We start from the raw sequence: 14,322 nt of genomic DNA, 5'->3' as shown, positions 1-14,322 counted from the left end.
TCTTTCCCACAGTAATATTTGAAGAATTTCTCCAGGAGACAGGAAGCTGTATTAGCACATCTCTCTTTTGATAGAAGTCTAAGCCTGTTTTTTTCTTTCTACTTATAAGAAAAAAAAAAAAAGAACAAAACCAAACAAAACCTCGCACAAAACAAACTGAACCTATTGTTGGAAGACAGCACAGGTTTTCAAAATGAATGAAAATTTCAGTACTTAATCATCTCTTACCACTTGATGGGGGTGGCGAACTACTTACGCAGGCCTTGGCTTACAAATATAGAGCAAGATGTTCCTGGACTATAAATAGTCAATTTTTATAGTTTAAAAACAAACACACTGCAACAAAGTGCCAAAATTCAAATGCATTTGGGAAGTTTAAGACCTGCTTATTATGAAATACCTAAGCTAAATTCCACATTATACTTACACAGTAAGTATTGTCAGGTTAGATCAATTGCATTCCAACTAAATATACCAGATACTTCATTGTGGGAAAGATGAGCAGATCAGTTTGCTGTGTTTACCAAAAACCAAAGCGCATCTCCTCTGAAACATAACTATTGATAGAGAAGCCTTTTCTACACATGTATAGAAAGTTACTTTTGTCACTAAGTGCCTCTTGTTCTTCATTTCCCTTTTCACGCACTATATATCACAGAATTCCTTTCAGCACTTTACAGATCTAAATCCAATTTGTAGGTTAAAGCAATGCTACCAAGGCTTGAAAAGTAGTGGCATAAAAGATGAAACAGATGACAAGAGGCTAACAATGTCTGTACTTCAAAGGACTAAAATCTGTGGAAGACACCCCTTACATTTTATGTTGGATCAAGCAAAACATTAACTATTCAAATATTAAAAAGATACAAAGCATGTACCAAATATTCACCTAATCATGAAACAACTAACCAGTTATAAAGAAAGACCAACCTTACAGCTTTTCCATCACATATGCAGAAATGGTTACATGTCAAAAAGGACAGCTAAAGCTCAGTTTCCTGTACTTCTAGTAATGGAACAGGTAGGTCCCAGTTGCCTGATCACTAATCCATACTGCTATGATTATTACCTCTCATGTTGATATGAATTATGTTTATTCTGAATTAAGAAACCACACTCACTGAGTGTCAGTCCAAACTGCAGGGCCGTACAAAGCAAAGTTCTGCTTCGTACAAGATCAGATCAGCAAAAGCTGTAGGAATAATCAACCGCAGCTAGAGAGATGCAAAATACAGAAGAGGAAAAAGGGAAGGGGTAAATCACAAAAACAGTTTAGAGTGCCCAGCATGGCCTAAATACAAATGATTTCAAGCATGTCAACAGATATGAAATTCTTAACAGTGCTTATGTTCGATTTATAAATGTCACAGAATAAAGCTTCCATAAAGTATTTTGTAAAAGTTTGTAAAAACAAACAGAATCTATACAAACAAACTCTCAAAAATCAAAAGAAAAAAGTGAAGGTCCAAAGTTTTTAAAAAGCTTTAGGCCTTCTGATTATTTAAAAATATTTCCCTGTGCCATTTGGTAGATCAACAATTCCAACAAGACTAGAAAATCAAAAAGCGAAACAACATAAAAGATGTTCACTACCACAGATCATTTATTTATACACCAAGTTAAAAAAATGCAAATATTTAATTACAAAATGTTTATCAAACAACTGTATACATACAGTTCATATTGTTAAAAGCCAACATGTCAATCGATACTTTATGTACATTTGATTTATAATGTCATACAATTGTAGAAAAGCATCACTCAGCAGAAACTGATTTGGCATTTGGAAAGTACTTACCACCCTGCACTAGAAGAGACGATTAATTTATATGTTACAATAAAAGTATTTATTTGCTGTGATCATTTAAAGCAAATTGATGCTTTTTTTTCTCCAAGAAGAATCATCATAAGTGGAGATTAAAGTGCACGTAACCAATGCATTAACAATTCTTCAACAATCCCATCTACCATTCTAGATGCTTGAAGCACATCACAGTAACATCAAGGATTTAGGACTTTCCTCTGTGGCTAAAAGAGCAAGACTTTAAAAGACATTCAGCTTCCTAAGCTGCATGAAATACTTCCGGTGTACAATAAGATGAAATGGGGTACAGAAATTTTGAAAATAATGTTTGGTGAAAAACTCAGTGTGAATTCTCCCAGATATATGATTTCTGGGGAAATATTTTCCTTTTCTAACAAAAACTCATCATATTTCATACAACTGTGGACCAAACATGCAGGCCATGCAACAGCATTTATGTAACCATCCCCGCAGTCGTTCTTTGAGGGCTACATGTAACACAGGTTGGAGCAACACTGTCTACCTTATGCATAAATTTTGCTGGCAATCAAGAAAAAACATCACCAATGATTTGTCTGCTATAGAATAGGGTCCTACACTAGAAGAGTGCTCTTCAAAAAATATAGTTCAAAATATTGGCTTTGTCTCATTACAAGCAATACATTAAACCTTACAAAATATAACACAGTCAGTACTAGCAGAGCTGTTGAGGACAATAATTTTAATAAATCAGTACACTTTGGATAAAAGAATGCTTATGCATGTTACAATCTATTCAAAAGCAACAGCTGAGCAGGCTAAATTTACATCCACAAGAGAAGCATGACACAGTCACTGAAAATAAAGTGAGTTGCTGGAAATTATGGTTATCATTTTTTTCACACCAACTGGTCAGCAATGGAAAAAGAAGAATTTTTTTTTTTTTCATTTTACAAATATGGTAAGTTTTGAAGCATTATACTTGAAGAGCATACTTCATATCTTAGGCACTGGACCCAATTTAGAGGCAAAATGTCTGTTAACAGGATTTACTCTCCTCAGGTTTCTGAAGGCCGTCCATACGAAGTTTACATACAGCACGACCGATACACATTAGATACTGCTGTATATATATAAGGAATACAAAACACTATTAAATACAATTTTCACCCCATGGCACATCATGCATGGCAACACCACTTGTTTCATATCCGGTGAGCAATGGTCAGTTGTGGTTATGCTTTATTGAATATTTTCCTTTCTGTAGCTGAGAAATATACAGCTTAGACTTGCTTCCATCCGGTCTTTTAAACCAAACTTCATCATGGTTAATTGTTGTAATTATGGCACTACAGAAAATGAGGGAAGAAGGGTCAGGGGAAGAAAAACAAGAAGAATTTAGAAAGCTTATAAGCTAAAAATAACCTCAAAACTGCAGCTGTATTTCCACACAGTAAATGAAAATATACATTAGTTCTAAATGCTAGGCCCCAAAGATACTGGCTTCACTCTAAGGATAGTTTTAACAGAATCCCTTGGCAACTGCAAGTGTCTTTAGTGAAGGTAGCTATCTATTTTATTCTCTTACAAGAAAACCCTAACATGTACAAATATTTTAATTGTTTAAAAGAACAACAGTCACATAGAGAAAACACAACAATAAACCACCCATAGTAAAAAAACAAGAAAAGCCTTGAAATTACATCGAATATGAAGTACTTGAAAAACAGTTGAACAACCTGAAGCCACAATTTAAAGCACAAAATGTCTTCAACTCTTACTCATTATACCAAGCCCATAAGAAATAAATTGAAAACTGATTTACCAACTCACTGTTAAATGAGCCCTGTTTTTATGCTTCTTGTGGTAACCTTTAACACAAACAGTGAACAAAACCCCTTCCCCACACCCCACAGAAAAAATATCATTTAAAGTAGATTGATGGGGAAAACAGAAAGGACAAAACCAAAGATTAAAACAGTTCATAGAATAAAGATCTATTGCTTACTGAGCATGACAATTCCCTCTAGTCTTAGAAGCTGCTGGAATCTTGAAAGCCCAGGAAAGCTCCACTGCACACTTGCCCTGTTAAGCATCAGCTTTTGGCTTTTGTCAGACACTAGATACTAAGATCTTTACTTGGCCCAGTATAACCGCTATGTTCTGCTAAATTAATTCCAAGTTTTTTAAATTTCAGACACAATCTATAGTTTACTAAAGTACCTTCCTGTTTCAGCCCTGAACAAATACCAAAATCACCAAAATTTGTTCCTCTTCACAACACACAAAGAAAAAGAGAAACAGCCAGTTCTACAGTAAACTACTGATATATGAAATTAAAGTCAAGTTTCCTGAGTACACATGCCTATTTAATCAACACTGGGCTTAGACTTATTTGCCCCATTCAGTAAAAGGTAAGATACACATTTAATTTTAAATACACTCAGACTCTTAGAATTTACAAATATTATCCATATAGAGAAAATACATTTAAACGTTCAACTGAATTTGCACTCTAATATTTAGACCGTTCCCAGGTAGAACCTTTCTTAAGAGAAAGAAATACCATTAAAAAGGTCCAATTCTTTTCTTTCAGACCACTAATCAACAGAAAACAACGCTTATCTTAAACAGTATAAAGTGTTTTTCCATAATTAAGTATGAATTTCCATAATTAAGGTGAACTAGTAAATGTTACTGAGGTGGCAGTATTTCCACATAGGCCTTACTCTTCAATGCCATCATCCTAGTTATTGCTTAACATAAATGGACAGAGCTGCATAAACTAAATAATCTTTACCTTGTAGGACATTCATCTTTCTTATCAATGCATATCGTCTGCCCTCGTCCATACCACTCGCCGTCATAATAGAGTCTTCCTTCTTCAGATCTAGCACTATGTAGATGCTTTTCTAATTTGACAGGTGCTAAATTAAGTAATAAAAGTGATTTAATATTGACTTCACAGAAATCAGTTAGGTGGTTAAATACACTTTCATCACGTTATTTACACAGAATACACATTTTTTCCAACAGTTCGCCTCTTAATAATTGCATGGAAACTGGAAGCAATATACCTTTTTATTTCCAGCCAGATAATTAAAAGTTATATTTTAATTTTCTAATAGAAACTATCACCTACTTGCCTACTGTCCCTTTTCCTCCTTACTCACCTCCAAATATGTGATTTTACTTAGCACGAACATGCTTCTCACTTCAGTGCCAAATATGAATACCCCTCCTTTCCCATAGCTCTGCTTTTTCAGGGTTGTAGCTTGAAGTCAATTTGAGCATCTTTTGAAATGCACCTCTAAGGTCCAGATGCTCTCAGTTTTCTGCTTAACCTTGTGCAAACACTGGCACAGTTTGCTCATAGGAATTGCTGTAAACCACTGTTGGAAGCCTGAGTTTTTGATGCTAAATTTCTAGAATTTGTGTCAACAGAAACAACAGCAATCAAGCTACAGGTATCAGCACCTGAGAGAGGGGAAAGACAACAGCCACATCTTCCAGCTACTTCACCTCATCCTCCATCACTATACCAGTACTATAATAAATGCAATCTGCCTGGATGCAGTTCGCATCATTCCACATGGCAAGTTCTGTCTTATGAAACCAGACTATATTTACTTACGTTCTGGCTTTACCCTGTGCGGCCCCAGCGTAGCCATTGCCTTGGAACACAAAAGAAAATTAAAGCTAGTCAGCAAGCATAGTCATTTTTTCTTAACTGCCAGCTTTAGTTGTGAAGTAACGTGCAGTGGTATTTACTCTTATATGCAAGTATACACTTGCATTTACATGCAAAAAACACAATGAGAATTCTAAAATAAAAATGTGTTCAATGGTGACTCGGTAGCTAAACAAAAAAGCATTTTGAGGGTGAAAAAAATCACCTTCTTTAATAAGTTTTGATTTCAAGTAACTCTGAAGTTTTTCTAAATTAAATCCTCAAAATTGCTCTTACGTAATTCTGTCAAGAAAACACAAAATTACATTAACTCATTCTGAAAAACAAAATGCTGCATGAACAATCTAGTCTTTTAATTTATATGTTATAAGCTCACAACTTACTTCATGCAAGCTCCAGATCACACATAGACTTGAAAAAATAAAAAAGCACTCAGGAGTTTTTGGGGGTTCACTTCTTTGTTTGCTTTTTGGGGTTTTTTTAAATTATTTCCAAAAAAGGCAAAATCCCTAGTAGGTCCTGGGTATGTTGCTCTTGTTTAAAACTATGTAAAACTATGGAAAAGAACTCAAGGGAAAGATATTTTATGTCTGTTCCTCTGAAGCAACAGAAAGAGAAAAGTCAGAGAAGTTCTCACGTAAAGGTCACATTTTACTTCTTGTTTAGGAAATAGGTACAAGGTAAAAAACAGGATAGAAACTGACTCAGAGCCAATTCCTCACCAAGTTTTTGAATTCACCTAAGTAGTTTGCTATTCCATAAGCTGGGATGCACTAGGATACTAGGGGAAGCTTTCTGACTGCAGGTGCCAGGCAAGGATAGCATTTCATTACAGCAAGATCCTTCAACAGTCTTACAAAGATCTAAAAAAGGCATTACGCAATTAAAAGATGGATGTATTTTTTCAAATATATCAATTGATCAAACAAATTTCTTTTCCTATAAACCATGATTCTATTACAGTCTGAGAAAAACACAGCTTCCCATTTTATGTAAAAATATGTAAGAAGAGGTCCAAGGACAGAAATCTTCTTAAAATAGAAAACTTACTATATGAAAACACGCCATATGAGATACATTTTTTAGAATTTTCATATAAAGCAAAATCCTACCAGACTATCCTATAAGAGTTTCTATCCAATTAGGCTAGACTATGAGAAAGCAGATCCACTTAACACAGGCTTTAGGCTCGCTTTTTCATGGAAAATTATGGACTCCCCTTTTTAGAGATATCCTCTTGCACACCTTTAATGGATTCCTCTGTATGATTTAGGTAGAAGCAGAAGAAGTAGCAATAACACAGATTAAATTGAAAGGACTAACTGACTACTGAAGAAATAAAAATCTACTTAGTATTTTGATCATGTAAGAAATCCAGTTACATATTTTTAAGTAACAAAAGGACTAGATATGAACCCAACTAAATCCACAGTCATTGGCATTCATCCTTTCATCTTACCTTCCTTATTGTTGTCCAGTCTTCAAGTATATCAAGGTCTTGTAACATATAAACTATATACGGGCGTGGAAATGTTAGGGAAAACTCTTTTAAACAGAAATAATAAAAATATTCTAACTGTAGAAAGATATTAATAGCTCTCTTCTGCCTGTCTTTCACACAAAGAGTACCCACATGAAGTAAAAGCTCTGTGCAAACACATCCATCTTTGAATTATGCAACCTAGAAATGCACTTTAAGAAGTATTAAAAGAGGTAATAATAGCATGTAGATATTCAGACTACAGGAGTTCAACAAAGGGATAAGATGAACAACTGAGATATAATCATTCCATTCCTAACAGTTCAAAAATTATTCTATTCACAATAATTCAAATTACAATTAAAATTCATTGCAATTTCAACGTACCACTGCAAAACAGCACCTACACTAGTATCAGCTTAAATGAAATAATTATTTTTACAGTACCCTGCATCATATATCTTAGAAAAAAAAGTATGGTCAGTACCACATATCTGAATATCAAATATCCAAAACACAGGAAGTAGAAAGGCAAAGCCCCCTTCCTTAAACTATCAACTGCAAAGTAAAAAATGTGTATTAGAACAATACATGAACTTCAAATCAAAATTCCATATAGTACAGCTATTCCATTACAACAGTCTTCACTTTTTACTTTGTTTCTCCCCATTTCATCTCTGAAAAACAAGTTTAGAAAAAGGTGCTATGGATGTTTAAAAAAAAAAAAATCTCCTAAAATGGACACCAAGCCTAAACTTAAAATTCCATTTGAAATTTTAAAAATCTTAAACCTCTTTCAAATCTGTTTTTCTCTAAATAGCAAAAAATTACAAATCAAAAGACATGAAAAATGTCTAGGTATTTTCTTTACACAGATCTGACAAGTTCATAACTATTTCTAAACGACAATCAAAAAGAACAAATTCACTTACTTCACGACTGAAAGGATTTTCAGCTTTATAAACTGCGTGAAATTGCTGAGATTTTATACTTAACACTATATTAGTATTTTTGGTTTGGAATATACTCCAAAATAGCGAGGTAGCTCATAATTCACAGAATCCGATGCTATTTATATGGTCAGTTGGTGAAGCTCAAGCGGCCTAACTTAATTCTGCTTTTGTCTTGTAACTCTATTTTTCTTTAAGAGTTAGAAAAATCAACTTTTAGAAACATTTTCTACATAAAACTAGTAGCTAGGTAAGAGAATCTTAATTTCAATTTTCATAATGGGATGTGCCAACATGGTTTCTCTAGTCTGAATTAGAATAATGTCTGCCATGCAAAAATCAGTTTTGATAATTCATTATCACTTCAACTTGATATTAATCACACATGTAATAAAATTAGCTAGAAAACTGCAAACACTACCAGAGAGAACAACGATTTCAGTAAAAGGATATCTGATACAACAACAGGTTTCTTCTTATCTGGGCTAAATGGATCCTTCCTTTTCTTCCTGGACTGGAGCTCATCATTCCATAATTCTGAAAAGATATAATAAGAACATGCTATGAATCAGAAACATTTACATGTTTAGCTCTTTTTATAGCAGAAAACATTGTCCAAAAATGAAAAATAACATATTCTGGTGAGATGCTGCTTCTGAACAGAATAAAGGTGTTACATGATTATGTAGGCATAGATTAATACTCTCAAAACACACAAGGGATGCTGACAATTATTAAAGCAAAGTTTGATTTAAGTTTAAATTCAACCCTCTGCCTGAAGTCTACAGCTGAATAGCATTCTAACAGATCACCTAAAACTCACCAGACATACTATGTGTACAGTCAACTAATCAGTAGCCAGCAGAAGATTAAAAGCAAACAAATTTTAAAAAAACAAACTGAATTTCCATCCACCTGAGGTAATGTCAATGCTATGTCTGTCTTCTTCAAGTCTTCTAATCTTCTCTTCCAGTTCACTTTGCACAGTATCATACAAGAGAAGCTTCTCACTCTAAAAAAGCAAGATTGCAGATCTTTACATTACTAAGTTCAATAATCTAAATATTGACAATTTAAGGCATCAGTGGAAGAAACGTAAGAATAGATTTTCCAGAAGCCACCAAGCATATCACATCTCCCTGTATCCACTTCCTTAGCATGAGATCCTAGCTCCTTAAAGACAGCACACTCACTTAGCACAAGAGAAAATATAATTACATATTTATCAACTATTGGTACCAAGAATAATTAAGAGCATGCAGCTAGCTCTCCAGAAAAACTGTTTGCATTTTGACACAAACACAGTATTTTTCTTCTGTATAGAAAAGATTTATTCACAACGGGTAACTGTAAAGTAGTGACATCTATGCCACCTTCCATTACAAATTACAAAAGCTAATGTTTTCATGGAAAGCTTTTTATAAAGCTACCTCCTATACTAAATTACACAGTATCTATACAGAACAGTTACTCTTTTAAAGGCAGCATCAAAACCCACTGAATTCTCTAAAAGAGTAACTTGGACTTAAGCTGAGTTTCAAGCCTCAAGGAAATACCTTTACTACTCTTTCATAAGCTTGCACATTTCCAAAAATATGAGTAGAAAATACAGCCAATTGTTAGATTTTAACATTCACTTTCAGTGAGCAATGTCTTCAACAACTCTGGAAAACAGAGAGCTTGGACTTACTGAAAAAACAGCATAAGCAGCACAAGCCACTGCATCCAGATATCTGCTACTGTGTCTCTGTCAGAAGCTGCAGTTCCCTACAGCCAAATGAGCAGATGTCTGCACCTCAACTGCTCTTGCCCACAGCAGAGCACAGTAACAGAAACTTACTTTTACCAGTGTTCAAGCTAGTTTTCTGGAATGAGGCAAATCAGCTGAGGAATGGACAAAGAATCCTATTCCACTAAATGTCTGTCGTGCTTACCATTCTCTTCAAGTTACAAAATATGCAAATTCTAAAAACCTCCTTTCACATATTTTTCAACCCCTCATTATAAAAAACATTTCCCGGGTGAATTTAAAAGGCAGATGCCTCTTTATGTGTATCTGAAGTGCCAAATGAGTGTTACCTCTTCTGAGATCATTTTAAAATTAAATAGCATTTGTGTTTAGACGTGTTCTGCTTCAGGTAGCTGGTAACCAATAAGGTGTGAAAAGCTGTTACAGGCATCAGAGGCATTCTTGCTGAATGGTTATACTCCAGTGCAACAGTGATTCTACAAGCAGCATTTCTGACTTAATAGAGCTTTTTCCCCCAAGAGCCTTTTATTGGATGGTGAATATCTGAATTCCGAATGTTTCACATAACAGCAAAACAAGGGACAAAGACCACCTTAAAGAGGAATAATACATAGCCAAAGCAAATCATTCAATCATGGATAAGAGACCCTGCAAGTCTTACAGGATTCTGTCAAGCCTCAGGAGTATCCACAGGAACAAAGACAGCCAATAACGAGTCATCCTTCATAATACCTAATTCTTTCCCAAGGCATCAAGAAAATGGAAAGCTTTTCAGAAGTACACATGCATATTCTTGCTTTATTGGTATAGTAGGAACCAGGAATTCAGGAATATGGTGAACCACTCAGAAGAAAACACCTTTAAGCAACTGTAAGGGGGCTGAGGAGTACTATGATGAAAAACTCAGGATCTAAGCAGCTATGTACAGCATTGGACATACATGTACTTGAGTGTTTGTACTACAGTATCCAGCATTTAGATATGTGAACAGGAATATTTATGTTCAAGGAGAGGAATATTATTTTTATTGTAACTGCTTTTGAAATGACAACTCTATCATTAGCTGTCTAATGCATCTCAAAAAGACTTCTTTGGTTTTGTTATTAAAATGTAAGGTGTTTCTTGCTAAAATTATGTCAGATATTTATTTAATTTCTTGGTAATCTTTTTAAAACAAAGGTTAAAAATCATGTGGGAATCTATTAATAAGAATTTGATAATGAAAAATAAGAAGACTTAGCTATACATATATATATATGCAAAGCCAAACTAATAAAAATCTCTCCAACAACTTCATTAACGACTCAGACACGGGACTCAAAGGGGACTAAGCAAGCTTGCCAACAACACTAAATTGGGAGGAACTGTCAACTCCCTCAAAGGCAGAGAGGCCCTGCAGAGAGATTTTGACAAATCAGAAGGCTGGGCAATTGCCAAAAATGAAGTTCAAAAAGGACAACTGCTGGATCCTGCATCTGAAACAGGGTAATCTTGGATGTACAGACAGAATGGGGAATGAGATGCTGGAGAGCAGTGCCATGGAAAGGGACCTGGGGGTCCTGGTCGATGGCAAGTTGAACATGAGCCAGCAGTGCCCTGGCAGCCAGGAGGGCCAAGCGTGTCCTGGGGGGCATCAGGCACAGCATTGCCAGGTGGGCAAGGGAGGGGATTGTCCTGCTCTGCTCTGGGCTGGGGCAGCCTCACCTTGAGTCCGGTGTGAAGCTTTGGGTGCCACAATATAGGACAGATATTAAGCTACTAGAGAGTGACCAGAGGAGGGTCACAAGGATGGTGAAGGCTCTGGAGAGGAAGCTGTATGAGGACTGGCTGAGGTCACTTGGTCTGTTCAGCCTGGAGGAGACTGAGGGGAGACCTCATTTTGGTCTCCAATATCCTCACAAGGGGAAGCAGAAGGGCAGTTACCAATCTCTTTACTCTCATGATCAGGGACAGGATTTGAGCAAAAGGCATGAAGCTGAGTCAGGGGAGGTTTAAGTTGGATATCAGGAAAAGGTTCTTCACCCAGAGGGCAGCTGAGCACTAGAACAGGCTCCCCAGAAAAGTGGTCCCAGCTTGTCTGAGTTCAAGAAGTGTTTGGACAACACTCTTAGACACATGGTTTGATTCTTGCATGTTCAGCACAGGGCCAGGAGTAGATGATCTTGATGGGTCCCTTCTAACTCAACATATTCTACGATTCTAATTTTCAGATGCTTTGAATAAACTCTTCCATGGGCTTAAATGTTACATGGCAATTGCACTCAAATAGCAAATAACTAAAATAATAAAAACATGCACTGAACCTGAAAAGCATGACAGACAGTAAAGTTAGATGAGATTAGCTATCAATGTGAAACATCTGGCACAACCTCACAGTGTTGTCGAGAGGCTTGAATTTCACATTCGTATTTGTTCTTCACAGATTCCAGACAAAGCTCTCTATAGATACCTGTAATCAGACAAATTACAGCAATATTACTTTCTTTAGCAAATATCCAACTTCAGAATTCTATTTTAAGACTGCCTGCAAGTCCCAACACATGCACATAGTGGAAAATACAGATATATTACATTAGGCACTTAGAGTGGCTGGCTGCTTTAAAGAATAAAAATAAGAACAAGTAAATCCTTAATTCTGAAGATCTAAGCAAAACTAAATGATATTTTAACTCCTTCTCCCATCAGTCAAAAAGTACACCAGTAGTCATACTAACTTTAGAAAATATGTCCATTTCATATTTCTGATCGAGCTATCCTGAATATCATCAGTTTCCAAATTTAAGTACTAAATGGCCTCTTCTATTTTCTAGTTAGAGTTTAAAATAAGGTTTTGGGGTTTTAAAATAGCTAGAAAACTGATTGAAAGAAAAGGATTTTACAAATTAGTATTTGGAATAATACTTACTTTATAATACATGACCTTAATAAATTAAATTAATTAACAAGACTGATCCATTCTTAAAAATAATCACCTTGTGATACAAAGGATACTGATTCTAAGTATTAGGAGCATTCTTAGACATTTCTGAAAATGTGTCCACTAAACAGCTGAAAAAAATCTGAAACATATCTGAAATGTAATACCCAGCAAGCAGAGATAAAACTTCATTTAATATATTCAATTCATTCAACACAAAATATTTAAATTACTTCAGATTAGAAACATGAGGAGTTAAGTTTGCACACACAGTAGTGGTGTCTTGCAACTGAAGAACTTTCAAAATCAACTTCCCTTATAATTCAACTGACTATAAATGAACACAGTACTAGAGGAACAGTATTACTACCAGCACTTCCTCTGAAAAACAAACCACAAAGTATTACGTCAATCATCTTTCCACAGTGAAGCTATTCTAGAATTCAAAATGTTATTTTCTTACATTGCTGTTATGTTTCTTTTATTTTTTTAGTATTTAGGGCTGACTGGCATATTTGGGTCACTGTTTACTTGCCTGAAATTTAACAATATAGGTATCAACAGTTCTAGAAGAAACAGTTGTTTTTCTGACTTGCTATAATAGCCAAGATCCACATTTTGTTTGAATAGTGCCTTAGAGAGCTGAGGAACAGAAGTTTCTTTTCTACCACAGATGTAATTATATCCAAGGTTTAGCTAAATATAGTTTAGTTTGGGGTTTTTTTTCACCACTTCCTCCCCTCTCTCAGGTAACAGTAGGTCCTTATGGGTTACCTGCTGGAACTCAAGTCTTGCTATTACCAACTTCTGTCAAGGCTCTCAAACAGTAAAAGCAAATAAGCCAGTTCTGCAAGCTCTTGCCTTCTCTGGAATAATTTCATCAAGTTTATTCAGTTGGGGATGAAAGGGAAATAACCTCCTGTTTTCTAGTCACAACTTCAAGAAAACTTGAAGCTGGGCTTTTTTTACATTGAAACATGGCTCTTCAATGCTGCTGAAGACCAATCAGGAGAATGTGTAATATGCTGCATATCCCATACCCACCTACATGAAAGCACTGATGGACAGCCACATTTAAAACTTAAAATCAAAAGCCTGGATTAAGGTTGCTTTTGTAGCAAACCTTTTTGCAAGTTCAACTGAGATCCTTCTGCAAAGCCCAAGTGGGCTACTTAGGACTAATCATGTAAATTTGGGCTAAGAACTTAAAACCCAGAAATGCTGGGTCAGCAGCTGGGAAAAAGCATTCCAGAGAAGACCTGGAGGGAAAGAAATGCAGTAGATCAAAAGATTTCAAATTCTCAAAGTCAGAAGTACCAATGAAGACATACTGAGTAGTACTGAAAAAGCACTAGTATTATAGAAAGTATAAGTTGGTTTGTCATTTTTCAGTTTGCCTGCACCACATTTCTGCTAAATTTTTTAGAAAAGACACTCGTATAGCTTCTCTGGCTACAGAGATCACAGGTGTCTGTCTTTTGGCTCCCTGACAGCCTATGTTAGGTAACCCTTAGCTGAATCCTCCTAAAGGAGTCAAGCTGTAACATGAAACAAATTTAGGGAAGTAAAGTAGGGAAGTGCAGAACTTTGTCTTCCTATATTACCATTCCATATGGTTATATGGTTGTATACAAGAAGACGAATATTCTTGCCGCCTTCTTCTGAGCACAAAAGCCCGTCTAAACATTAATTTTAATAATTAAAATTGAGCTTAGAGAAAAGCGCCAAGGACAAGAGGTTTTTCCTCTTTC

The 14,322-nt window shown here is 35.5% G+C and overlaps 1 protein-coding gene across 1 annotated transcript in view; it reads right to left on the bottom strand.

The window, feature by feature from the left end:
- Nucleotides 1-1,581: 1,581 nt before the first annotated feature.
- Nucleotides 1,582-14,322, bottom strand: part of BRMS1L (breast cancer metastasis-suppressor 1-like) — a 16,982-nt gene continuing 4,241 nt past the window's right edge. Inside the window, exons 3-9 of the mRNA XM_008639586.2 lie at nucleotides 12,024-12,103; nucleotides 8,820-8,916; nucleotides 8,358-8,441; nucleotides 6,934-6,998; nucleotides 5,418-5,457; nucleotides 4,584-4,710; nucleotides 1,582-3,132 (exon numbers count right to left, since the gene is read on the bottom strand). Coding sequence (XP_008637808.1) covers nucleotides 3,009-3,132; nucleotides 4,584-4,710; nucleotides 5,418-5,457; nucleotides 6,934-6,998; nucleotides 8,358-8,441; nucleotides 8,820-8,916; nucleotides 12,024-12,103 — 617 coding nt within the window. The 3' untranslated portion in view covers nucleotides 1,582-3,008. The remainder of the gene's footprint in view (nucleotides 3,133-4,583; nucleotides 4,711-5,417; nucleotides 5,458-6,933; nucleotides 6,999-8,357; nucleotides 8,442-8,819; nucleotides 8,917-12,023; nucleotides 12,104-14,322) is intronic.

Source organism: Corvus brachyrhynchos, unplaced genomic scaffold, assembly GCF_000691975.1.
Source record: "Corvus brachyrhynchos isolate BGI_N302 unplaced genomic scaffold, ASM69197v1 scaffold115, whole genome shotgun sequence".
Classification (NCBI taxonomy): Eukaryota; Metazoa; Chordata; class Aves; order Passeriformes; family Corvidae; genus Corvus; species Corvus brachyrhynchos.
The sequence above is the reverse complement of the archived record's forward strand: the minus strand, read 5'-3'. Positions and strand labels throughout refer to the sequence as shown.